The sequence below is a fragment of the Numenius arquata genome, chromosome 5 (assembly GCF_964106895.1).
Source record: "Numenius arquata chromosome 5, bNumArq3.hap1.1, whole genome shotgun sequence".
In the NCBI taxonomy this organism is placed as follows: Eukaryota; Metazoa; Chordata; class Aves; order Charadriiformes; family Scolopacidae; genus Numenius; species Numenius arquata.
In genome coordinates this window covers 8,787,576-8,815,513 of record NC_133580.1, presented here as the reverse complement: position 1 = coordinate 8,815,513, position 27,938 = coordinate 8,787,576, and the positions used below count along the sequence as shown (strand labels likewise).

At 46.6% G+C, this 27,938-nt stretch overlaps 1 protein-coding gene across 1 annotated transcript in view; it reads right to left on the bottom strand.

Annotated features, from left to right (window-relative positions):
- Positions 1-25,382, bottom strand: part of GPR50 (G protein-coupled receptor 50) — a 39,630-nt gene extending 14,248 nt beyond the window's left edge. Inside the window, exon 1 of the mRNA XM_074147530.1 lies at positions 25,208-25,382. Within this exon, the coding sequence (XP_074003631.1) occupies positions 25,208-25,382 (175 nt within the window). The remainder of the gene's footprint in view (positions 1-25,207) is intronic.
- Between the last annotated feature and the right edge of the window lie 2,556 nt (positions 25,383-27,938).

Below are 27,938 nucleotides of genomic sequence, written 5' to 3'. Positions count from 1 at the left end.
CCAAATGGGAACTTGTTAAAATTAAGGGCCATTTCCCCCCTTTCACATTTAGTCTCAGAACACCATGTAAAGAAATTCAACCTCCTATAAAGACAGGCTCAGTCACTAGTGCACAAGTGACATGAGACCCTTGCAAAGATTTCAGATTATGTGGTAACCATTAATACCCAAGCAGTTCCTAAAACCTATGAATATGTTAATCTAGTATCAGCTGGAACCCTCTGATATTAAAGCAATAAATCTTACCAGACTGAATTTTACTATTATTCGCTTGGTGTTTCAATTTTCCTTAAAAATATGCAAGCATTCAACATGGAGAATGCTGATGGGTCTGTGGCATCAATGCCATCCTGGACCAGACCACACATTTCCTTCTACCCTGACATGTTGAGGCCATACCTGCACCTGAGTATCAGCACTCCCAAATTCTCTACACCACCAGGCACTGGTTTCACCCATGAAGGCAGCTGGGATTGCTGGGAGGGAATGGGAACGCACAAGGCTTACACGAGTCACACCTTGAGTTGATTTTGTAAAGGTACCACCACAGCCACTGAGAGATGCTCAGGACTGAACAGTAGCATGCTGCAAGCCAAGCTATAGATTTTGCCTGAAGGATGGTATTTCCAGAGGGGACGGGATGATTCTGCTTCCATCAGGCCCAAAATAAATATTGAAAAACCAAACTAATTAAGTACCTAACCAGCCAGCCCCAGATTATCCCGCAGCATGAGGGTGCAGTGCTGACAGGTTTTGTTCTGTATTTCTTTAGAGGGCAGGAGGTGATGGCACTGTTTAATTCTGCATTTAATTACTCATAGCTAGCCTCATATTGGAGCACTGACTGTAAGAACAAACGAGACTCATTCTTGTTTCAAGCAAGGACTTTCCCAGTTAATTGCCATGTAGCCTTGAGCAAACCACTGCCTCGGCACGTTCCAGCTTCCTGCTCTGCCAGAAAATCTGCCTTCCTCACATTCACTGATGTTTAAAAGTAAAAGGAGAAGTGAAAAAGTGAACGATGAAGACATCGTTCAGTGGATGGCAGAATAAAAATAGAAATTAAAATATTTCCGACGTGCTTGCCTTTTGGCTCTTGGGCAGTTCTCCCAAGCTGAACACTTCACTTCGAACAGCCCTGTGCAGAGCAGTCTCAGGAGCCTGCAATATGCAAGAACAACTGAAAGAAGCGGGATAAAACTGGCAGAAGCACGGCCCTATTTACCTGTCCTGGCATTCCCCTTAGTCCCCCAGATTGAGAGGGGTTTAGGTGAGAAATGCTGAACTGCAGCACGTGCAACTGTAAATTCAGTAGGCAACACTTCCCACTCAACTAGATGGAGTCATTACCCCACCATGGTACCAGAGACATTTTGCTGCCAGAGGTGCCGTGAGCGGACCTGCTGGCACTGGGGAAGGACAGAGCTAACTGGGTTAACAAACATCACCTGGGATTCATAACAATAGTGGTCCGAACCAGAAGAGCCCTTGACTAACTCCTAACTTGGACTGCTGCATCCAGCAGTTATCGGGCAGCTTCCACTTGGAAATCTTTTGTGCTCTAAACTGGATGCAATTGAGTATGGTCATGGTCCATTCCTGGACTGTCAGTGCTTCCATGTTTGCAGCCTGTGTCAAAGTGCCTGAAGATCTCTTCCAGAGAAACCTCACTAGTTGATTTCCAGGGGATAATTGGAAAGGTCCATTGTAAATCACGCTGCACAAGAACAAACACGCTGTTGTCCTTCTGGCACAGGGCAGAAGCTGCCTATGGCCTGACACGTCAGCATCTGAGAAAGCAGTGATGCAGCTCATGGGTAAACTATGAGTTTTGCTTGTTTAATTTACGCCTGTTTCGGAACAGATGTGGTCACACACAGCCTGCAGACAATTCCCTCTTTGTAACTGGAGCCCAAAGCTAATTCCTTGTTCCCAGAGACCATGGCCTCAGGAACTGAAGTCCAGCCTTGGTTTCCCCTTCGGGCTCCTGCTGCTTGCACGTCTCCCAGTGGGTCTCACTTAACAAAAAGCTCACACATACCTCCTGGCTTCCCAAAACCGAACACTTGCTCATGTGCCAGGAGAAAGAGCTTTGCTCTCTATGTACAACAGCATGACTTTTTAACAATAGCACTACGTAACAGCCAAGATGACTGAAGCAGCTAAAACTACCAGCAACTGTACAATACGTTGCTGTATGACTGCAACATCTCAGGAAAGGAACACGCGAAGGACATTGAAGTACTAACAGCAAAAGCAATGGAATTTTCATCAAAAGAACAAAATCCCCCCTATGGCTCCTGATACACACGCACAGCACAACACACGGCAGGACTCTGTTCCCAGGGCCCAGCGTGGGAACATTTAAGCACACACACAGCAGAGATTCAAAAGTGCTGTGGCTCCATGGAAGCGATACCTACTGAAGTATCTGCGAAGAAGCCCTGGCAGCAGGAGCAGCTACAGCTGCACTACGGGCCTTGGCGTGCTCTTTGACAGGAACACACCTATTCTCTTTACTCCGCTTTATCATTTGGGTTTCTTTATCAGCAATTTCTGCACAGTCCTCAGATGGTCTAGTAATTATAGAAGACAGGGCACTGCAAATCATTGTATGGTAAATGCTACAAGTTTCTCAGACTGCCTGAAAGACAAGCATGGGCGGAAGCATTTGCAGAGACTACTTTGGGATAACGGCAGCATTTACAACCATGTCAACTTCCAGCAAGTCAATTCCAGTAATCACTGAATCACATAAAACAGGGCTGTCGCCTCCCCTCCTCAGGAGACAGGGAAATATCAAGAACAAAGATTCATGTCATGGAGACTCCAGACACCAACAAGCTGTTTCTCACAGGCTCAAGAAGCTAAAGCCTCCTGTACCTTCACACGACCACCCTGGCTGTCCCCCAAAGGGTCCTGCGTTGAGGTACACATGAAGTTGCTGCAACACCATTACTAGATAAACCATAAATTACAAATATTCCCAACACACGAAGGTGGCTTTCACAGTAAAAGGACCCACCAAAACCAGCTGGACATGAACACACTCTTCCCTCATAGGTATAAACCTCAGAATATCAGTGCTGCTGTTCTCCATTTTTCACCCTGGTTTCTTGAAGAAATGAAGTGTGTCTGGTCACACTGCCTGCCTTTCCCCAGTAATTTTTGCTCCTGAAGGCCAACTTCATTTGCATCTTATAGAAGACGGGATGACTATTTAAAAAAAAAAAAAAAAGTTTCTACACAATAGAAACTGGTCCCCAGCAGAGCTGGGGTATTGTGAGTGATTGCACTCATTAGAAAGGTATAGGGTGACCTCACACTTTCCAGGAAACTGGGTAATTCAGTTGTAACAAAACCACAGACCAGGACGAGTGTCAGCCAAGTTCATACTCACACAACGCAGAACCAGCCTATGGGAAAACTGGCTTCATTTTGATGCTCAATGTTTAACTCATCTTGTGTTCAGATGGTGCTGAAGGCCAAGAAAATCAGATGTAACATCACAATATTGTTGAGAGCTTGCTGCTGACTTCAAGGCAAGCTAACTCATCTTCCATGTCTCAGCCTAGAAGAGGAAAGCTGAATATCTCATTGTGGCCAAGGAGTTGTTAGCAGAATTCTCCTTTAAAAAGAAGACTTCTCCCTGAAGTCCTGACTCCTTCAGTACGACTAACAAAGGCAGGGATAACAGTCGGAATACCTGTTTCTTGGTAGAACTTGCAAAATCCAAGATTAGGAAATTAGCAAAGAATCTACAAAAGACAGACATGTTATAAATATCCCAAAGGTGGAAAAAGTCTCCATCAAAGACTTCAACTGATACCAGAACCTCTGTCCATGAGGCTCCAATCCTCCAATCAGCAGAAACTAAAACTAGGAAACCAAAGACTGGTGAGACCATTGAGCCCAGAAACAGGTCTCCTGAAAGAAAGCTCAAAGCTGACACTGAACAATAATGGACACATACACATGTGCAATTAATAGAGGCAACTTCTTTGTTGCAGGCATGTTCTGCAGCGGCCTCCAACGATTAGGATTGCATATTCCCAGAAATGAAGTCCCATGAGTTTTCAAAAAATGGTACATTCCCAGAAGAAGAAAAAACCGCCATGAAAAAAATAAAACTAAACTAAGTCTGCTTAAAACCATGAAGAGGGCAGTAAAGCTAGTTTTAAGTAGAGCAATCACCACGTCACGCTGCAATACAGCAGCAAGATTGTGGTTACCTAAACTGCCACCCAAGAAAAAGAAAAAAAGCAAGTCCAAGAGGCTGAAAGGGCGTTAGCCAACAAAGATAAACTGGTTCACTAATGGATTTGATGCTGACTTAATCTTCTTACTTGGCAGTGCCCCGAAAAGCCTGATCTTTTTGCCATCCCCTACCTAAATGAAATTAACCTATTCCGGAACATTAAGAACAATTTATCAGGCCACTGAAGGCAGACTGGTTGTTGGATCTGGATCTGTGTTATTCCATCCAAGAACCAAGACAAACTTTGTAATTTAAAAAAAACCTGAAAATGGGAGGATCGGCAAAGTGTTGCATCTGGAGCCTTGCTGCTCTTCTCTCGCACGCCTTCTGGCTGCCGGGCACACTCCAGCACACGGGTTGTACAAACAACCTTTTGTTTGGAACAAGAGCATTTGGCTCCTGCTACAACACAATTTGTTCTTCCGTACTTCAGAAAATGTAACTTCCAGTGCATCAACCAAGAAGAAATTTCTGAATGAACAAAACGGGACCAGAATATTTCACTGTGATTTCAAACTCTTTTACTTTCTTGATAAAACTGAAGCTTTTTTTTTTTTTTCCAAGAAAGTTTTACAGGGAAACCTTCTCCTCTGACGATGCCAAAACCACTATTTCATTCTTCCTCATAACATAATTGTTTTTTGCAAAACTGATCTAGGGAATGGATTACTTCACTTTTCACCAACAAGGCTTTCTACTGTAAAACATCACAATCTTGCACTCCTTTGAGGACGTGCAACCCTGCCATTACCCACTCCCTGGAAGGAAGAACATAAACACCTGCAGCATCTCAACATTTCAGAAGTCTCACAGGTTTGAAAGCCAACAGGGGAAACCCTAAGAGTAAGAACTGAAGGCCATATTTTCTTCCAGTATTAACTGGTCATATCCTGAAATGAAGGCTGAGAAAGAAAATTTAGCTAAAGAACTGGCTGGAGCCAGAAAGCTCCATCAAGAAGGAATCCCTCTCAGGCAGAACTGCAGTTTAGTGCATCTTTCCTCTCAACCTTTGAGCTCTGCCTGCAGGAAACAGTAAAAATAAGCAGTTAATCTGTCAAACCCTTAATGTTGATTTTTAACTTTTTCATTCTTAGGAGATTAAGTAGGGCAGGAGGAAACGCATTCAAGAATAACAATAAGAAGACACGAGGGTTTTAAGTGAGAAAAAGCCTGAGGAAAACACTACTGCTAGGATACACTATGCACTTCTGAGCGGATTTCCTACTCTCTTGTGGTACTCATAGCTGTGACTGCAAAGGCTGGCACCACAGATGAAAGCAATGGGAGCTGATGAGTAAAGTGTCCCCTCCTCCTGTACTCCCTTCCTGCTGCAGAGCCAGCAGGACAACTCCCTCTCTAACATGAGGTTATGTTCAATGAATAGAGAAAAATCAGGAGCAAGAGCAGGATGTGCAGGATAATGCTTAGAACTGCTGCTAGTTAATTTTAAATTCAGAAGCCACCCTCAAATTCGTTCTGTGATGAACATGACAGAAGGAGCACGGTGCTCTAGCCCTGCTAGGATGGCTCCAGTCTGCAGAACTGGAAGAAGGAAAATGACGCCCCCTCCTCATTTTTCTCCCTGTTGTTTGCATATAAGATTGGGCTGAAGGAAGTTTGCTGTTTCTTGGAAGTGTCAGGTCCAGCGCCTTTGGGCACACGATAAGAAAGATGTTTTGTGCCTTACCTCACCACGGTGCATCCTACAACACGCTTCTGGGTGATGTGTCCACATCACACAACCACTAGCTTCAGGCTATGAGAGAACCTTTCTCTTCTTTAAATATTTACCCTCCCTCACTTATACATTCTCCTGAAATGTGCAAAGGGTTTAAAAAGATGATATCGGGATTTACTGGGATTATTATCCTTATACAGGACTCCGTTGTAAAGGAAGGCAAAGTTGTCTCTTCTCTGTGTTATGAAGAGAAGTGAGAACGAGTTGGGAAGGCAAGGGTTCTGCTGACATGATTTAAAGTCCAGGGTAGGAAAGCTCTACTTCAGTGTACATTAAAGTCTTCTGATCATTTACAGATTTCTTTCCATGGATGTGGTCTTGTGTTTACATCAATATTTGCAGCTGCTGCAACAGTCACACAAACATTGAGAGGACACAAATTCAAAAACTCAAAAAAATGACGTGCCCATAATTATGATTAATGTTCATTATAAATCATCTAATCCCTAACACAGGGCAAAACAGAATTCAGAATTTCCCAGTACTCTGGGGATGTATTTTGGAAACTTGAATGACATAATGTGGATTACCCAAATCACATCCAAGACAAACCTCGGTATTACATAAAGTCCAGGTTAGAAGCCACAAATTTCTTCAACTCTGTATCTCACAGGGTATGCAGTCTTTTAGATAATTACACAGACTTTGACTCTGGCATGAATTATCATGCAAATGATTACCTATCTACACTCATTTTCCAGGAATACACAGTCACAGAGGCTTTAATGGAGGACACCACACAACCTCATCTGGAAAAAAACGCACAACAAACACACTTTATCTTCACAAAAGATTATTGAGGCACTGAAAGGATGTGGAAAATTGGAAATAGCATCCATGCTGAGAGCATAAATGATCCTTCTCTTTAAGAGAACAGAATTGGACTACTGCTTCTCACCAGGAAAAGCAGAAAAACATTTGCAAACATGAGTCCTATTATGAGACCCATAAATCTACATCCCACAGTCCAGGGATGGGCTTCCATTCCTTCATGTCCTTACCGTTCCTCTTCTCATTTCTATCCCACTGCCTTCATGCTTTCTTCTATTTTTCAGCAAAGGACACACAAAATAAAGTGTGGTGGCACACCTGGTATTGCTGTAGGCAAACACACCCAACATCGTACTTCTCAGTACTGACAAGTCTCAAGGGTAAATCCCATCTTTCACCTTTTTTTGCTACTTGGGACATTCCTGACAGGGCTGATCCTGGTGTACTGAAGCAAACGTGGATTCTCTCACTACTTGTGTGGCAACATCAGGAGCATTACTTTGAAAAATGGTTTTGAAGAATGTATTTAACAGGGGGTTGTTGGCAACATTGCAAGTTAAGAAGTTGTCTCTGGTGCTTTTCTGTTCTTCAAACTCTGCCTTATCCCATCCCAAGGCACGAGTTGTCCTGTTTTCAAGTTTTAGGAGGGAAAAGACCATCAAGCGCCCTAAAAAATAAAACCTGCAGAAATTACTTGCTCATAAAGTAACTTTTAAATTCTCTCTCTTGTTTGGGAACATAGTTCTATACATCTACAATGGATTAATTCAAATATTTATTTCCAATATAATAAATAACAGGCTTCCCCAGAAATGACATAGAGCACTAAGGCAAGGGGTCGCAATATATGGTGTCTTGGATAAGCTGTAGAAAGCTTACATTTTGATTGTTTTTCTTTTGCGTCTGTTCCCTGTGTTTTCAGCTCTCTATATAAATAATGTCTTGGACTTTCTGAGTGCCACTAGAAGCAAAAAGTGTTCAGAAAGCAGGTAAATAAGATCACATTTATTTTTACCACATTGAATTACTCCACAGTGGTCCGTTAAGGCAATGCTTTCTCATACCTCATGGAGACCAAAGGGTTGATGAATGCTCCCAGCGTGAGAACAGCCACATCAAAGCAGACCTGAGCGTCATCTGGTCCCGTGCCCCATTGCCAACAGCTGCCAGAAGGAGCTGCCTCACAGAAAAGTTCAAGGAAACACATATTGGGCAACAGGGAGATAACGTTCCTTAAGGGAGCGCTCCTCCCTGATGCAGCCAAGCACAGCAGAGTCATATATAATATCAATAAAACATAGCAACTTTTCTAATAAGAGTTCATCTTCAAACACTACTACTACAGTGAATCTGTAAGAAAATAAGAAAATCTTACATGACAGTTGACGCACAAAGCTTTCACTTAACACGTTACCTAACTGGCGAAGAAAATATGCCAGAGAGCAGTGGCTGAGGCTAGGCAGGGAGGGAAGGTGCTGTGCCTGGCACGAGCTGATGCTATAGGGGGCCATGCTAGAAGGGTGGCCAGAAAAGATTTAGGATGTATTCACAGAAAATGCATGCTTGCAAATCGGACAGATCTTTACAAGTCTCCTCCAAGATAAGCCTGCATCATTTAAGCCTCACATCCCGGTTAGCTCAGCGATCTCCAAGGAAGCCATAACCACATTCTCTGTCTGGGTGAGAGCGGCACCCAAGGGGGACACGAGGCTCCCACAGATGACAAACAGCAGAGCGGGTGGAAGAAGTCACCCATACTTGAAGATGACCTGGTTACCCAGATGAGATGCATTTCTTGTCTAAAGTAAAGCCTCCACAATTTATAGAATGATTCCTTGTACAAGACATTGTGTAAGAAAAAAAGGTCACCTCTGTGTTTCCTGCCAAATCCCAGCCAGCCGCTCCTCTCACGGGTGAGCTTTGCATCCCCGAGGCACGGCTGCCTCTGGACTGAAGGAGCTGTGACTCCGCAGGCAGAGCTGGGGGCTGAATGCCCAGAGGCCCAGGTCCTCATTCCAACTGTGCAGAGCCGTTAGGAACACGTGTTTTCAAAGGCTGTGTTCTCTATTGAATAATGTTGTTGCACCAAAATCCAAAATCTTCATGGGAAACGTGCTGATATTTGGACAGAGTTTTCAGTAGCAAATGACGAAATGAATTAGCTTGATAGGTAAACGTGCTTCAGCTTACTTCGTCTCAACTTATCTGTATGCAAATATTCAATTTTACCTTATATGCACATGTACATGTTTTCATGTTTCAGCAGCAACAGTGTTTTGACAAGCTGGAATCAACTTTCTTCAGTCTGCGGGGAATTTTGACTTTTTGTTCCAATTCCAAACACCAAAACCCAAATCTGGACATGGCAATTCCCCATAGAAGAGAAATTAAGAGTCAAAGCCATTCTCTTCCTAAAACGATATCAAAGACCAAATTTGAAATCTTTCTTTGACTTCCCCCATTCAGCAGAGGGGAATATGGCATCTGTCCGATACGATTGCTCTGGAGAAATTAGAGGCTTACATCTAGAGAAGTATAACTCCTGCATTTACTAAGGTTACCTCGACTGCAAGGGAAAGAAACATTGCCTCCTGGTGATTAAGAATGTAATTATTATTATTAATTCTGAAACACTTTGAATTACATGGTACATTTTCTTTAAATGGGCACTATCGTTAGTGCAAGCTGATTTGAAGCAATGATTTATTCATGGCTTAATAGCCCTGCTTGCTTCATATGCTCAGCACATTTTGCTCAGTGTATTGTATTACTGGCTGGTTGCTATAAACAATCCATTTAAATTTAGACAGAAGCTTTTGGAAAAGTTCTATTTAGAAGAGATATGTGAATTAAAACACTAACTACATTGATCAGTAACTCCTGGTTTCTTCCGAACTCTTAACAAATACATACGTGTGTGCATTAGGATCTCAAGAAAGTTCACAGGTTCTAGTTGAAGTTTACATTCAAACAAAGCTTTCTATTCAGAACAATCCTAATATCCAGTCATTTGAAAACCAAGAGGAACTCTGCCAAACAGCACTGCCAAATTGTGAAATTTCTGCAAGTAAATCAGAATCAGGCTTCCCCCATGGTCTTAATAAAATACTTCCTTCCTTTCTGATGTAATAAACCTTTCTCCACTTTCTCAAGTAAAAAAGCCTGACTTTAATGGCTTTGTTGCAATGTAAGTCTTAAAACAAAACTAGCCATGGAAGAAAAGAAAAAAAGCCTTTAAAATTTGGCCAGATACACTTCTGACGAGATGATATCTTTTTAACCACTGTGTAACTACAACATACTTTTCTTACGGAAACTCCCCCAAAGTTTTGGCTTGAAGGTGTTGAGTGCTGAGCAAAACCAGACTGCACCATCGATGATGTACACAGCTGTACAACCAGCTCCTCTTGGGTTACTTCACGTTTGAATTTTTTAAAGATATCCCCAGGAACCAAGTCCAGTTGTTTTGTTCTCCACATTTGCTACAGCCCTTTATAAGGGCCACCTGCTGTTCCCTCTCTTAATATTTCCATGCTGCAGTTTCTTAATCACTCATCATTTTGAGGATGACAGTTCTTATTTGGCTCTTTGGAGAAAGAAACATTCCTAAAAGGAGCATCGTAGCCAAGAATGTGTAAAGTTGGCATGAGTAATACCTGCTCCCTATACTCCTTTTACCTGCTCAGAGCAGGAGACGAAGCCACATGTTAAGAGGAATTGCCCGATTTACAGCCTGCTCTGCGCAACCCTGCAAGACAGAGGGCTGCAATTACGAGTTTATACAAAATGCGACCCTCTAGTTATCTTGCTTTGCTAATTAGATGAGGAATAAGATAGTAGAGGACTGGGCCACTAGAGTCAACAAGTGCTCAGCTTTCCATAGTCTTTCCTGCTCCTTGTTCAGGGATGTTTTCTGACTGGTGGGAGAAATCAGAATCTAAATCAAAAATTGAATTAGATAAAGTCATGAGCTAGGATGAGGTACTGGGATCCGACAGATGCAATAGGGGTTTTTTTGGTTTTGTTTTTGTTTTTTTAACCGGCACATTTCAAGAAAACATCTGGATATCAATTAGCATGCAAAAAGTCCACAGTTCAGCTAAGGCTTAAAGGGACCGAGCAGGGCTGCGTGTTCATACAAATCCCTGCACCTCCCCGGGTGCAGCTTTGCAAAACAGATGTCCCAGAGCTGGGCTGCTAATTGGACACACACACACACCAGAGCTTTCCTTTTCACAACTACCTAAAAAGGTTGTGCAGTTTTCAGATAAAGTTCCACAAGTTTAACTCCTTACAGACTCCTTACTACTTTTGCTCAAATACTTGGGAAGTCTTGAATACAGGTTGTGGTTGGGCTTCTCCCCAGCCCTCCCTACCCCCCCCAAAAAAACAGAAAAAGGGTTGGTTTTGTTTGTGTTTTTTTAAATACATTCTACATGCCTGACTTCAAACAATGGCAAATAAAAATCCATTTTTTAACGTAAGTGAAAGAGGATGAAAGTCATATGAGCAAATAAAATCTTGGTTCCAATTTGGTTATAATTATAGGAGAGATTATGCATGGAGATGTTCAGAGATTAAGGAAAAGGAAGGAGAAGACTGTCAGAAGAGAGCAAATATTATCCATGCTGTGAAACCCTGCTCATTGGCTTTACATCGCTTCCCAGCATGAAACTGTCTTGGCCCACTTCAAAAGAAGGGTCACAGGAAAACAGGGACTGAAAGGATGGCAGTAGAGGTGACCCCAAAAGACAGTGTGTCCTCATCACAAGGCAAACCCAAGCACCAGACTTCATGTTACCCTTTCCTTTTAAAGTCTATCCAAATCCATTCACATGGAAAAAGGTTATTTTTCTGCACAACCATTCAGAACACAGATCTTAAGTTAGAAGGCTCCAGGCTGCTTCACAAAATCATTTTGGACCCATTTTGCTATATTTCTGTCTTTTTGCTGCTTACATATAGATGTGTTTCATTGCTCACCTAAACTGTTCCAATGCAGGTCATTTACTACTCACAGGGAAGGGAGAAGGACAGAGCAGCTTTTGAAACAGAGATGTTTGATCTACTTTAGGTACAATTTTGCAGCACTTTCAAATTCCATATGAAGATTGCCTTGTCCTGCTTTGAATTTTAGCTGGATTCTTACTTCTCAATGATTGTGAGGAAAACAGGGAAATACATAAGGCATGAGAAACAGATCTGATGCATTACCAGACACGTATGTTCTGAATTCATAGAGTTAATATATTTAAATAACCCGTAAGTGTTTGAAAACTTAAGTGTTACTGGAATAATGAATTATAAAACACTTGTTGATAGAGAATGCAGAAGTATTGTGTTCTCTGTGGTGGAGGTTGAGAGTTTCTGAATGTCAGTAGCTTTCCATAGCTGGGAAAAGCACTTAAAAGCAAAATAATTTTAAAAGAGGGGAGAAGGAATAAGGCAGAGAAACTAATACAATGCGGGTGAAACTATAGCTCCACAGGCAGCTGATCTATAGGTCTCACATCCCACCACCAGCAAAAGCGTTATCCCTGGTGTACCTGGCAAAATGCAAACTAGGTATTTCTGACAGAAATTAAGTAAACCTGATGACGGGATGGACACCAACACATCTTAGCTTTTTCCAGGTACCACAGCTTTAAATCTCCTTGTCTTGGACAGAGAAAACAGCACGTAGTGGGTCTGAAATGTATTCTCCCAGCAGCATTTCCCTGAAAGGATGCTCCTGTTACAGTCCACAGCTCATCACCATGCTAAAGAAATCATATCTTCTGTCTTATTTTCCCAAGTGTGAAGGATAATAATAAAAATTGCCAGGCCCAGTTTGGTGGCAGGAATATCAATAGCATTGGGTTTTATTCCCAGCTTCCCAGAAAGCCAGCACAAGAGCTTTCTAACTACTGACACCCTCCACAACAGGAAACTGAAAACCACTTTTGACAAATACATACCCACAAAGATCACAGGTGGAGGTATAAGAAAGGGGCTGTATTCAAGCAGAAGCTATTTTCATCTCTTTTGCAACGGAATGACATTTCTGCTTCAGGCTGCCCTTTTACCAACTTTGCAGGGAATTTCCACTCCAGTTTCCCCTGTTGCTATTCCCAGGCCACTCCAAGGCCACTCCAGCAGATACCTCGCCTGCTTTAAGTCGGCAGCAGTCAGAAGGACTTTGATTGCAAAGTACCTATCTTCCAGAGATAGCAGAGACTTTCAAGTTATTTTGAGCTCTAGGACTCCCAGGAGGGAGAGAGTCTTCTCTTCCCTGAATCTACCCTGTTTTCCCCCAACTCTCCTTCCCTGCAGTAAGGAGAACAGAACGGGCACTCAATACCCCATGCACGGACACCACACACGTTGCATGCATCATCTTTTGTTCCCAAGCTCTGCAGCCCCCATAGATGCGGCAGCTCACAGGTCAGTGCCCCAGCACAACGGCACTCCAGCCTTCAGCAGGGGCTGTAGGGCTGCCAATTTGAATCCCACCCAATTACTTTAAAAAGAATTCGGCACACACCAAGAACTCTGCTTTGAGGAGAGTCCAAGAGTTAAAACAGAGCCATCAGAACAAAAAAGGCCACTGAGTTTCCAAAGACAGAAGTGCAATACACTGCCAGGCGCCCGTCTGTGCTGGCATCCTCGTCCTGCAGTCAGCAACCAAACGCATTTAGATGCCCTGGACACAGTACCTTCCCCCCCTCCACCCCCCGCCCCCTCTTGTTTTCCCTGGAGAATGAGCAGTCTCAGCAGAATTAGAGGTGTGTGGAAGGACAGGCACAAAAGTAATGCTTTGCAGGAATTGGCTTCTCTCTCTCCTTTAAAAAAAGAAGTGCTTTTCTTGGGTTACACGGTGCAGAATAACCGGTCAGCTTTCTATTTCAAAATGAATTTGTCTTAGATGTCCATGACAGAAAGCTAAACCAGATAAAGGGCTGCTCGGCAATCCTTCTTCGTTGACGTGCTGTATCTTTCCACCCCGGTTTGGGGGGAGATTTTACCACAGCTAAGCTACCCTTAGCTTGTGGCCAAGGGCTTGGCCCAACAACTCACCAGCTTTGCAGTAAGGACCGTTACAACACAGGAGTTTCACCTAAGTCCTACAGCCATACAGCAACAAGCACAGGACCCCAATGCACAACAACTTTCCAGCACAACCACCTTCCCCTAAACACCAAAACTACCTTCCTGCCAGCCACCTCTCTGCCAACTTTTATCTACTGCTGAGTATAAACCATCGAAACCTCATGAGCAAACCTCACCAGTGAGGCATATACAGGGGTGCACATCCATTATTAAACCATAGGGTAAAATCCACTTGGAGGGGTCCATTAGAAAGTTTTGCTGATTGCTGAGAACTGAAACTCACTTCAAAACAGGGGAGAAGAAAATAGAAGGGTTGACTACAAACCAGGATCACATTCCAGGAAAAAAGTGTCAGAGTTTGATCATTTGTTTTCATTCCACAGGGGAGAAAATGTGGGTATCTTTCCACATTTGTTGCAAATGGGCAAAAGAATCACTTTGAAAGTGTAAGAAAAAACCATGAAAGACTGGTTCATCAAAGCAATGGGAACAGACCAGCAGCAGCAACTGGTTTTGTAAAGCTAATGATCAATCAGAAAAAATCCAGCCTCTCCTGAGAGAAATTTGCCTCAAAAAAAGAAATAATGAGAGAACTGCAGTCAAAATACCACTAAGGAAGAACAGATGCTGCCACAGGAAGGCTGAAACAGTCCAGCTCCTTGTAAGCTCCGTTTGTTGCTTGTCCGCTGCTCTGTTTCCATATCTGTATAATTTACTCCAAAGCAAATTCATTATTTTAAAGACTCCATGGAAAAGATGGAGAAGGCTGTGTGTCTGCTAATGGACACAATGCTGCTGCTCATCCAGTGGTTATTTCTTGCTCCCACACTAATCTCAAAGGCTTTGTCTAGCCTGGGATTTAACAAGACTTTTAATTAATGGCTTCCGATGGTACATCTACACTGGTAAGGCTTCTCTCATTAGCTAATTAGTCTATTATCCTAATTAGGCAGGGTAAGCCAGTTTTACTCCCTCATTGCCTTGCACGGGAAACCCTAGTTTTCTCACCTTGGTCTTCCCTCAAGTCATTTCCCAGCTCCTCTGTCCTGACTTGCCTTTTAGAAGGACTTAGCTGGGTAAGAAGTGCTCGGAAAGAGGGTACCTCGCAACAGGCTGTGTTTGTTGAGATTGGCTTGACAACCTCCCACTACACAAACTCCTTCCTTCTCCCATCACATGTGCCTTTTTCTGTATGTCCTTGCACCACAATTCTGCCTCCTCTACAGAAACTCCCATGGACGAGCACGGGAGAGGCAGAGCTTGCAATCCACACTGCAATACCTGATCATTTCAGTCTATCGACTACACCTACTCTTAAAGGGTTTTGTCAGCAAGCTTTCAACTTAGTCCAATTGGTTTTGCCTGATCAGTTTTGATTAGTAGAAAGACCTAAGACATAAAGGCAGAGCTTGCCACTGACAACGCTCACCTCTGAGGTATGGAAGAAAAGGTTTCTTTCATTTCTAGTCCTCCCTTGGAAAAGCCAAGATATAATCTCTGACCTGACAGCATTTACCTCTGCATAAAAGGGAACAGTTTACTTTATACTCGCTTAATTTCTCCCTGCAACACAGAGCACTGAAAAGCCCAGAGATGGTGCCAATATTTTTGGAAAGGCCAGAAGGAAAACAGGCAGAACTAGTGATGGAAAGCAGAGGACAGCTAACTTTTTAACTCAACTTCATCTTTGCTGCTGCTGTTCATTGAGATGCTGAGATCATACTGGACATTTGTAAATAAGATAATGGTGCAAACCCCAGAAGAGACAGATACATTTTCAGTCAGATATTAACAGATACTGTTGGTGTAAGCATGATCTGCCCTCCATCAGGAGTCAGAAGAGGGGAGCATGAGAGAGGACAATGTTAAGTGTGAGGGAAAAGCAGGAATATTAATTTTGCCAACTCCAGACTACTCTAAATGCTACTGGAAGCCTCTGCCAGGGATATTTTATCTTGTCATACCTTGCTTTTAGTCTCTGTACCGGGAACTGGAAAGGGTGTTTACTACGCTTGAGATAAAGTCAACACACCTTGTGCTCATGTCCTCATGGCACTGTTGGCCAGACTCTTCCTGAACTTCACCTCTGACCTCCTCCCCAACCACAGACAAAAGCCTCAGGCTTGGCCTGGAGGTGTTGTAAGGCTGGGCTACTTCACTTGGCTGGGCAATCAATTGTAGGGGCTGGGGCTTGCTTTCATTTCGGGTAGCAGAGAAGACACCAGGCCAGTGTCAAGAGGCCTCCACTGCCTTCCCAGCTCTCCACAACCGAGGCAACTTCCAAAAAGTTCTAGAGCACCTCAAAGTAAAGGATGAGGAGGGAGGACCTTGACAGGTAGAGACTGAAGAACAGTCTCTAGAGGTGCAGAGGCTGAAGAACAAATTACTCTGGAAAAGGTGCAGTCGTAGGGAAAGGCCACCCAGCTGCTCAGCTCTGGCTCTGCTCCCCAAGGCGCCTCTCTAGCAATGCCAACACAGAGATACGACCCATGAAACTTTGGTAAAAAGCTGCAGATAGTGAATGGTACAATGCACAGCTATTGTCCTCAGACAGCACAGGGCCAAAGCTACCGACACAGGCTGTTGTTCTCCCCTTCTATTTAGAAGAGCGATGACTTGCATGAACGTTGGCTTTGGACTACGTGCTTGGCAACCCCAGCAGATAAACAGACAGCATTTCCATGGAGTACCATAAGGTTCTGAAAGAAATACATTTAAGTTATTTTCGCAATATTATTAAATCCAGGAGTGAATATTTTGAATATGGTATAATCCATTTTCCTAGGAACCAGCCAAGAGCAACACTAAGTTTTGCTTGGAAACGGACAGCAGCTCAGGGGAAGTGCCACTGTGCTGCCATCCCTGCCTCACCATTCCCTCGGGGACATGGGAGACCTGCACGCCTCCCCTGACGTCCCCAATCCTTCCCTCCTTCATCAGTATGTCCTGAACACAGCTCCCTTCAGCTGCTCCCTCATCCAGAACACAGGCGAGCCCCGATCCCTCCTGCCCATGCTGGTGGGACTCCGCTCTCCTATGAGCCAGGGACCTTTCACTGGTTCCAGGAAGCCCCAAAGCTGAGTGCTGACAAATACACAACACTGCACAGGCCAGGAAGGAGTATTTCAGCAGCCTGCAGGTGGGACATGGGGCCAAAGAAGAAGTGGGAGGACAGTGAGATCTGCATGGTTCCTGCCACTGAAACTAGCCAGCAGACACAAGCAGGAGAATAAGCAGGCTCAGGCTCAGTCTCAGCCCTGAGCACAGATCATCTCCTCCCCATCTCAGCAGTTCTACCCTAAAAGCAGAGTCCAAACCCATTCCCATACACCAGGACCCCAGTCTTTTACTCCCTCTTACCTCCTCTGCCTGCTGCCCACTCCACAAACCCTCCTATGCCATGTTTGGATGCAAGTCCCAGGGCTGGCTTTAGCTGCTGTGGCCACCTAAATCAATAGGCTTTCCTCATCCCGCAGCATGTAGGAAAGCAAGTTAGTCATCCTGCACAAGTCACTGGAAAATCCTGGGCCACCTGCAGAACATCTCCTTTTCCTAAATCCCTCTTTGTGACTCTTCCCACACATAGGACAGAGCTAAATCCAGAGGAGAGCTCCATGCCCCCCCCATCTTGGCTTGTGGGGGCAGCCTGTGGCTCGCAGGAGCCATGCCATGGACACACAGGGAGGCTGCTTGCTCCCGCCTGACTCTCAGGCAGCGTTTCCCTCCGGCAGCACGGGCCAGTGCTCCAGTTCCTAATGCATCCAAATGGGACTCTGCTGTGCTTTTCACCCACCCCATTAAGATTCAATTTGCTCTACTTTCTACTGCAATATCTGCAGAAATAAAACTCACAGCTGAGATCTGAAGGCCAGACACGGGGCCAGGAGTACGACGGAATACATTAGACTCCATTTAACTTATGGCTCATAGAGCCCATGGGAACTGCAGGATGTGTGCCTGCTCGGCACCCACGGGGCCAGCTACGCTCCATCCCAGAAGACATCGGTATCTCCTGAGCCCACCTGCCCCCGCTGTCAAACACGAATGCCTGCAACAGGCAGCGCTGCCAGTTCTCCCCACCTTTCCCCTTGGGATGGGGAACAGGTGCAGCTCCCTGAGTCTGAGCATCCTCCCACCACTCTTGTTCGCTTTGGCTGCGGTTGGCACATCCTGCCACCGCTCCTCCTGCTGTGGCCGGACTCTCACCACTCCATCAGCATTCCCAATTATCCCCCCCCTCCTCCCTCACTTTCTGCACATCTTCCTGCCCCAGGCCTCGCTGAACCTGTCTCTACCTGGATCCTTTATGCTGACCCGGGATTCACAGCTGTGACATGCTCATTCCTGGGCAGCTCCGGCACCCTGCTCAGTTGTGCCTGAAATTCACCCAGGACCAAGCCCAGGCCCATGAGTGTCACATCTAAGTCAAAGGACAAGCAGGAATTCAGGGCAGGTCGGACTCTGGGCTGATGGAACTCGGTTCCCCACAGCCGTCGCAGCATCTGTCAACATGACATCTGAAGGTGATGCTGGGGATGGTTCAACAAAGAAAGCTCTGAGGTCTCTCAAGAGAAGACATCAAGTGGATGGTCCCAGAAGACAGGGACTCAGTGGTCCTCACTCCAACTTTTGTGAATGAGAATAGTTAAACATGAGAAAGTTACACCACAGGTTTCCTTCTACATCTTCCACAAAGAGCAGTACCATCAGACCAGAGCTATCAGGAACAGGACTATCCTGGGACTGCGGCACAGCCTTCTCCTTGCCAACTGGCCCAAAGGACGGTCCTGTCCTCCTCTGCCCCTGCTCTCTGCTGTGGGACAGACTTGGAAGGGATTAAACATCTTGTACAGAGAAAGAAAAGCAAACAAAATGCAATGAAAATGAAGAGGGAAAAAAAAAAGCAAACAAAAAACTTCTCTAAATTAATTTCCATTTTATTTATAGGCCATCATGTGATAGTTGTCTTTTAAAGCCTTTTAATTAATCACTCCACAAGTCACATAGGGGAACAGCTACTTTGAGCACATATGCCCACCTTCCCTCTTCCTGAAACACATTCCAGCTTGTGCTGAAGGACTGTCTGCAAGGTAATTAATTATTTGCTATTATCTAAGCCAGCACTTGGCTCTCCAAATCTTTCAGGAACATCAAGTCCTGGGGCAGTAATGCTCTTTGGGGCTGAAAGGAAAAAAAGAAAAGACTTTGCTAGAGGCAAGGAAGGGCAAAGACGTTAGAAGGATTCAGAGAGGGAGAAAGGGAGCTCAGCACCAGGCTGAACCTGGCTTGCTAACTCTTGTTGAGGTCCATAGGGTGGCCCTCCCAGGGAGGCAGGGTGTTATTTTGCATTATAGCAGACGCAGATCTTCCTAATCAAAGGATTATATTTTTTCAACAAATTTGAGAGTAACCGTATAGAGAACTGCACCAACATGTAACAAAACTTTTGTTGAACACTTTGCAAAGACAAATATTCCTCAGTTCAGAAATGCCAGAATTACTGCTTCTAGTGGAAACCTGACTCATTTCTCTCAAACCATGTATTTGTCATATAATCCCTCGCTTGACCACATACCATCTGGCTATCAAACCACCGGTACACCTGAAGCGCATGCTAAGCACTGCTGACTTACCGAGTGACTAACAGTATTTCAGTATTTTGACTCCATTCCCCAGCCACACATCCACAAAGTGTGGTGCTGTGTTCAAGTCCTGCTCCAAAGAGGGGTTGTCCTGAAAACCAACACGTGGGAGTCGGGAGAGTAGAAATTTCTACTGGAAGTTCCACAAGGAACACAAGGAGGGACCCACACATCCCCACCAGCACAGCTGCTGCACCGGGTACACCCCTGCTGCTCACACAACAGACCACTTCCAACAACTTCTCTGCACCTACTGTACAGCCTGTGCCATCACCGCGCCAAGCCCCAGCCTGATGGCTGCCGTTAACGTTTTCCCATGGTTGACGGCACAGGGAGTATCGCTGGCAGTCAGCTTGCTATGGCAAATTCATCACTGTCCCGTTGAGTGAGTCAATAATGAAGCTAAAAGCAAACACTGTCATGGATTATTCCCCACCAACAGCAGAGAAGCAACAGTGAGACCATCTGCCAGCAGCTCACCCATTTGATGTCACAGGCACCCATCCCTGCTGAAGAGCAAGGGGGTGCTGGGTGCCACCCTTCCACATTAGAGGACCCAGGGAGTGGGGACGAGGGTGCAGCTCCGGGGTTCCCTAGAGTCCCAGTAACCTCCAAAACCGTTTCATGGACAACCAGCACGCTTCCCTCAATGGAGCCCACCAGAAAGGCAAGACGCCTGCTGCGGGGTCCCTGACATGTCAGAGGGTCAGGGGCTGGGTAAGTCAGAAGCACTGGTGGGAGTTTGCCACAGACGAATGAATCAGCAGAACAGATGAGCAGCTCACGAAGCACCTACCCGCAATGTACAGAAAGAAAAGATATAATTTGAGGCTTGTGGCAGGTGCTGGAGGGTTTGTGGTGCTAAAAATAAAATCTTAAAAATCTTAACACACTTACATATAATAGATAGCTTTCTAGGACAAGGAAATCCTGCAACAGCTGGAAGAAAACAAATCACGACTCTCAACTGCATTTGTGATAAGGAAACAGAACATGATCCAATGCAACATCTCTAAAAGGTCAGTTTCCCAAAACTAGAAACAATTAGACACAAAAATAAATACCTAAATATAAGCAAATGGGACACTGCTCCTTGGGAGATGTTTAAAGATGCCTTAGTAGAGCCCTCCTTTCCCCCCCAAAAAAGGAATGCTATATTCAAAAAAGTTTATTTTGTTTGAAATAAGAATTTTTTAAGACAAGAGCCAAATTAGGAAACAAATAAAATACATAACAAATAGAAAATGCACTATAAAATTAGTAGCTGGAAATCAAGACACTTTCTTTATAAAGAAAGCTAAAAGATATCACAAAACTAATGGCAATAGGTGTGTCAGGAAAAAGGCAACAATCAATCAATACAACAGCCTTGATGCTAAAGAAGTACGATTAAATTATCCTGATACAGAAGATGTAGAAAGTATAAGCATTTCTTTTTCTCTTTGCAGATGAGAAATCTCTGCTATAACAGGAATCTCTGAATTGCAGCAGCGAGCTGGGACGATACCCAGCACCGTCTGCTAACCATTTCTCACATCTCTAACTAGAAAACCTGCAGGTCAGAGAGTATGAAAGAGCTCACCAAATCCCCAACATTGACTTTCAAATAAAACAACGAACAGAAACATGTCCCAGGCCAGCCAGGAAGTTCCAGAGGTCTTGGAACAATAAATAAAAAACCCCACTCAAGCAAACAAAAATTTTGCGTGGTGCCAATATTTTCCGAGGGCAAACAGCCTGACCCGGGAAGCACAGGCTGGTTACCCTGCCGCCCCCGGCAGAGACAGGGACAGAAGTATTAGGGGACAGAAACACAATTAGTGCTCGTCAACACAGTTTTCTGGTCGGAGAGCTTGTCAAACTGATCTAGTACTTCCTCTAAAAGTACACATTTGGCTGACAAAAGTAACCGTGTTGACTTAATACATGCAGACTTGTGTGTGACGCTTGACTTTGGCCGGTGTGACAGTCTAAGAACAAAATCCCCCGTGCTATGCAAACATCAGTTTATAGTGTATATCCAGAGGATTAAAAGCCGGTTGAGCCCAGTGACCTCATTAGAGCTACACCTGCACCGCCTGCCCCCATGGAGGTTTCGGCTCCCCAGAGAGATGACGTTTCCATGAAGGAAAGGTGCCCATGAGGCGGCAGAAACCGCTCTCTGCACGTGGAGCTCCAAGACAGTGCTGGTGGGAGAGGGGGGGTTCAGGGAATGCACATTTTGGCTGTGTGCCTAAGTTTGCAGCAAGTTGAAGAGAGCTAGAGATGGGTCCTTCCAGAGCCTCTGCCCGAAGAGCAGGCTAAGTCACTGAAAAATTTTGGCTGGTTTGGGCACAGGTTTTCACACTTGTAAAGCTAGCAGGACCCACAAATGAAAAACCGTGAACTCAGCCATGCCAGCAGCCTTCAGTTGGTCACGCTTCTGCACCGGCCATGTAATACGTGGCTCACTCGTACTATTTCCTACATGGGCCTTAATCTGTGCTCTGAGTGCAATGAGCACCTTCTGGTAATAACACAGGACACACCAACACCCACATACATCACTCCTTCCCAAGGGGAAAGAGTAGTGGAGTGATTTGTCTTGGAAAGTTTTAGAGGTCAGGTTTTTTGCTTTTAAACTCCATCAGTGCAGGGACAGCAGGGTGGCCAAGTTTGTGAAGGCTTTCAGCTGCCAAAAAAGTTCACCCCTTCTCACCTGCTTCCTATAAACTCATAGTGACGACTCTCCAGCCAGAGGAGCAGAGTTATTCCCCGTGCCCTTCACCCTCAACCATTTAAGTGTCCTGCCCTGTGGACATACAGACCAAAGCCTGGAGCTTTGTTTGAAGTTCTGGGACTATACAGGCAGTTCCAAGCATCCAGGTAGCTGAATGTTACTGTAGGAAAGCTTAATGCCGGCAGTTCTCCAGTATGATTGACTGAACAACCAACCATGGATGTGAACTGTCCACCACGGAGGAAGCCCGAGGCTTTCAGTGAATCCAGATTTCCTCTGCCCACAGGCATCACTCACCTCCTTCTGCTCATTCAGCACCAGGGAACTGCTGATGTTCTTCAGGCAGCTGACCACACTGGTGAGGGTACCCCTGTGAGACCCTGCTTGACAACCACACTCATACTCTCTGTCCACTGCAGCAACAGGCTGAGCAGCGGTGCTGAAGCATGCCAAGTACTGCAGAGAGGTCCAGGGGGATGGACCGAAAACCCCATCCCCACAAGAGTGATCACCCACCACAGCTACTGAAGCGGTGCCAGTTTCACATCACAGCCTGAATCCAGGCAATAGTTTTAGCTCCAGCTGGATGACCTTGTAGCTGGGCTCTTGCTATCTTCCCCTGCGAGCTCTCTCCAGAAACAGAGGGCTTGGCTCTTCCAGGATTTGGCAAGAGCTGACACATCCATAACGCATGTTCTTTTCATTTATTGTACTGGCTTAGGATAGGCTTGAACATGAGCAGAGAAACTCTTTGTCCAAAGGACTTCAGTCCAGCTGCTGCGCTCCAGCTGAGCCCCTCTCATTCACGGTGCTGCTCACATGTCAGGAGGAGCATGAGCTGAGCTGAGCCTCCCAATTTCTCCTTCTGCACCTAGAGAGGCAGGCAGCCCGCTTGCTTCCCAACATGGAAGTCTGAACATCCTAAACACACGTGATGTTTTCAGCAAAACAAGATGACAACAATTAGATGCTGGTTAGATGTTTTACCTTACTTAACTTCAGTCCATCACCATCTGTCTGACCACCTCGCTTTCCTGCTGCTGAACCCCTCTAGTGACTTGGCAAAGGCATTCCCAGCTTAGGCTGTTGACGGAAAGAGGAACGATGCTCAGGTCAACAAAGCAAGATGGGTCTCTCGACACTTACCACCGCTTCAAAGCGCATACTGCTGAATTCCCCACTAATCACACTCAAGTTCTGTGTGCAACGACAGCCACCTCCCCCCAAATCAGGGAGGTTAACAATTATTTCACTTGTGTTGGTTTTACTGTTGGCAGACAACAGGCTACTAATAAGGATTAAGATTTGGAAAATATCTCCATGGTCGCTTCAAGAGAAAGCTGTTCTTTTTCACTTTCACAGGAACTTTAACTCAACTCACGGCGGAGGCAGTCTTAAGACATTAAATGCATTTGAGTGATTAACAATTTGAAAGGTGATAAAAGCAGCTAAATAGTTTCAAATCTGCTAACTGTAAACCACTAGTTATCTTGGGAAGAAGGGAAGGGTGTCTCTATTTTTCCTTCCCAGAACCACTGATCACAAGCTCACAGCATTCACATTTTAAAGCAAAACTGAAGAGAATGGGAAATACTTTTCCCAACTCATAAAGCCAGTACAGCATGTTCATGTATTGTGGATACTACGGGCTGCATTTCATGTACCAGTTAGAGAGCAACTCACTGGTCGAGGCCACTGCATCCAGCACCTGCCCGAGCCACTAGCCATTTGCGTGCTATTATTAATAAATCAACCAAAAGTTAAAGGCACTGGGAGGAAATTGTCCCATCAGCCTTACCCATCAGCTACTTTTACTGAACTCTGTGGAGTTACTCGGTACTTACAGATTATTGAAAGGGACAGAGAGAGCTCAGTATCTCCAAAATGCTTACAACTCTGTCTTATACATCATAAACACTGGAGATATTTCATTAAAGCCATTTTACAAGCTATAAAACTAAAGGTCATTTTATGTCTTTTGCTGTAAAAGCAGACAGCGGTGTAGTCCTCAGTAAAACATACTCTGCAGTACATTTGAAGCAGCACTACACGGACTACTTGAAACTCCTTACAGAGCAATTTATGCCCAGTGCTATTTCTTTGCTAAAATTTATATCCAGTGCTATTTCTTTGCTAAAATAACAAGATTCTGAAGGCAAAAGAAAAATAAAAATACACCCTCAAAAAACACAGCCTTTTAAAAAACTATTAATATCAATATCAATCTAACAATCTTTTTAGATTAATTCATTAGGGAGGTCAATACATAAGGCTCCAAAGACTTTCAAATTACCCACGGAAAAAACACGGAAAATCTTCGCTCTGCTTTCAGTTGGCCACCTAGAGCACAGCAGCTTTATGATGAAAACGCTCACACACACGCAAGGCTGGGACATAAAGGCAAGAGTTCAGCGTCGTAATAGGCTCGTCTTAAAGATACGAGCAGTCTTCCTCTGCACCTGGCCCCGGCACTTGGGAGTCTTCCTCAGCAGCGCCTGCTTTCCCGGCTCTTTCCCAGCAGGCTGGAGGAACGCGGGCTTTACCTGCGCCGCGACGGGACTTCAGGCTCCTCCATCCGCAGCTGCCTCCGGCGGAGGGAAGTTCCCAGAAGTTGGCGGACAGAAGCCGCGGTACGGGACAGACAGACAGACAGACAGACAGACAGACAGCGAGTTGGGAACCCCGGCGGTAACGCGGGTCGCCGGAGAGAAGAGACGAGCGGCCGCTGCTCTGGCTCATCGACGACTCGCCACCCCTTCACTGGGGGCAGAGATGCCCCTTCCCACCCCGGTGCAAAGGAGAGGGGCTGCCGTCCTGCCCCCGCCGGCCCCCGCGGGCTCCCACCGGGCGGGCAGCGCTGCCGTGCGGGGCCGGCGGAGCCGCGGGCGCGGTGCGGGGCCGCTCCGCTCCGCTCCGCCCGCCGCCGGCAAGTTGGCAGCGCGGCCGCGCCGCCCCCCGCGCCCGCCCCGGCGCCCGCCCCGCGCCCTCACCGGCGTTGCGGAGCTTCTTGTTCCTCAGCACCGAGAGGATGACCAGCGCGTTGCCCAGCACGTCCACCACGATGGTGAAGATGAGCACGGCCGCCAGCGCGGTGCCGGTCCGCGCCGACGGACCCCCCTCCAGCCGGCAGCCCGGGCAGCTCCCGTTGCTCCCCGGCCGCTCCATGCGCGCCTCTGCCCGCCGTCGCCACCGGGACCCTTCGTCCTCCTCCTCCTCCTCCTCCTCCCGCCCCGACGGCAGCCCCCCGGGCCGCCGCCACAGCGCCGCGGGGAGGAGCGCTTCTCGGCGCCCGTCCCGGGGGGCGCGGGCCGCCCCCTCCCCGCCGGTGCCGCCGCCCTGCCCGGGGCGGGGCGGGAGGGGGTGCGGGGGGGGACCCGCCCGGTGCGCGGCGCGGGGCACCCGCAGCGCTCTCCGGTGCGATGGCGCCACCGCGCGGCGGCGGCGGGGAGCGGCGGGGCGAGGAGCGGCCACCGGCCCGGGGTAGCCCCGGGGCGAGCGGGGCTGCGGCTACGGGCAGGGGGCTCTGCCCCAGGACGAGCAGCCCGGGGCGCCGGTGGCAGCCTGGCCACCTGCATCAGCCTGAGCCGGCAACGCATGCTCGTAGCCGGGAGAGCCAGCCTGGGCTGCATCAAAAGCAGCACGGCCAGCAGACCAAGGGAGGAGATTCTGTCCCTGCGCTCCACTCTGGTGAGACCCCACCTGGAGCACTGCATCCAGCTCTGGGGTCCCCAACGTAAGAATAACATGGAGCTGGTGGAGCAGGTCCAGAGTAGGGCCACGAAGATGATCAGAGGACTGGAGCACCTCTCCTGTGAGGACAAACTGGGAGAGTTGGGGTTGTTCAGACTGAAGAGAAGGCTCTGGGGAGACCTTATAGCCCCTTCAGTACCTTAATGGGACTACAGGAAAAATGGGAAGGGACTCTTTATCAGGGAGTGTAGTGATAGGACAAGGGATAACAGTTTTAAGCTGAAAGAGGGTGGATACAGATTAGATATTAGAAAGAAATTCTTTACTATGAGGGTAGTGAGACTTCTCTGGGCACGGGTTGCCCAGAGAAGCTGTGGATGCCCCATCCCTGGAGGTGTTCAAGGCCAGGTTGGATGGAGCTTTGAGCAACCTGGTCTAGTGGGAGGTGTCCCTGCCCACGGCAGGGGGGTTGGAACCAGGTGATCTTTAAGGTCCCATCCAACCCAAACCAATCTATGATCACCCCCGCATCTCTGCCTGCTCTACAGAGCCTTTACCTCTCTGGTCTCCTTCAGCTGGTTGCAGCCAGCAGCACCACAGTGAGGGGGAAACCAAGTCAAGGTGAAGGATTTTATATTTTGTCCAAGGAAGAGGTCATGGGCAGTGGCTCCAGCTCGTACAGCCTCCGCCAGCATGAAGTGATGCTTTAAAGAAGCCCCCGGGGAGGCAGCTGGCAGTGAGCACCTTCGCTGCCCCGCAGCCCCTCCAGCCTGCGCAGCTGCCAGGGGGACTCACACAGCTCCTGCCCTCGCACAGGGGTACCAAGAGGGGAGAAATCACGAGGTGAAGTTTTGCACGCTTTCTGTCGCAAGCGTTTTCTTTGCCTTTGTTTCCCACTGAAAACACTCCCTGCAGCTCTGCAGCCAGCGTGCCACCAGCCCCCCGCCACCCATCACAGCCAGCCACCCTTGAGCCAAACCCATCTTCACAAGTCCTTTTTCAACCAGTTATGTCAGAATAAAACCATTTGCTTTCATTTTAATCTTTTTTACTGATTCTAGTGTGTGCAATGTAGGAGCCCCAGCAATAATTTCAACTTCAGCAGCCCTCTTCCGTGCTTCTCGGCTGGAGGAGAGCCGTGCTCCACAGGGATTTCCACCTCCTTCAGCCCAGCCTCAGGGCTGAGGCTTCCAGGCACCTTTTGGGCTTTACCCTTATTCACCAGCATGAACAAGAAGAGACCAAGCCCTTGTGGTCAGATTGCAGCTGTAATACAGCAACCACAGGAATTCTCAGCTTTATTTAGAAAATAAACAAGGAAAACAGGTTTTATGAGCTGCGGAGACCAGCTGTGATGCTGTGCTAGGTCCGGGGTGGGGGGGCAGGAGGTAGGGGCAGAGACACCTCCCAGGGCTTTGGGCCAAAGCCACTGTGTGCAGGTCAAAGTGCCCGAGCAAACGTAAAGGCTGTGTCACAACCCAGCCTGGGGATTTTACAACTGCCCGGTCGAGTGAGTCAATAACAAAGCTACAGGTAAATGCTTTGAGGGGTTATTCCCCGCCAGCAGCACACAAGCAGCAGCCGAAAACGAGCAGCAAACAGGGTCTGCCCCAGCTGGGTGGCAAAGCCAGCCCTGCATCTGCACTTGGGCCTTGGCTGAGCCAAGCTGCTTTAAGCAGCTTTTTACCCTTTCCCCATGACCAGAGAACACTCAATTTTGAAACAAAATGTGGTTTTTTTTGAAGACAATAATCAAAATAATGCATTTTCAAATTGTCCAAAAGAGCATTCTGGCTTGAAGTTTGGTTTTTTTAGGCTTCTCAGCTGATGCTGCACTGAATTCTGCGTAGTTTTGCAAATATTTTCTCTGTGTAAACCAAATAATTTTGCCGACAGACTTTCGTCTGGTCTATGTTCAGGACCTACCTGTGGTACAGGAGCAGCTCGCGTGGATGCATCCTTTCAGCACCTTTCACCTTCGTGCCCCTCTGCTCTGGCAGCTGTTTGCACCATTTTTAAGAGGCTCTCGGA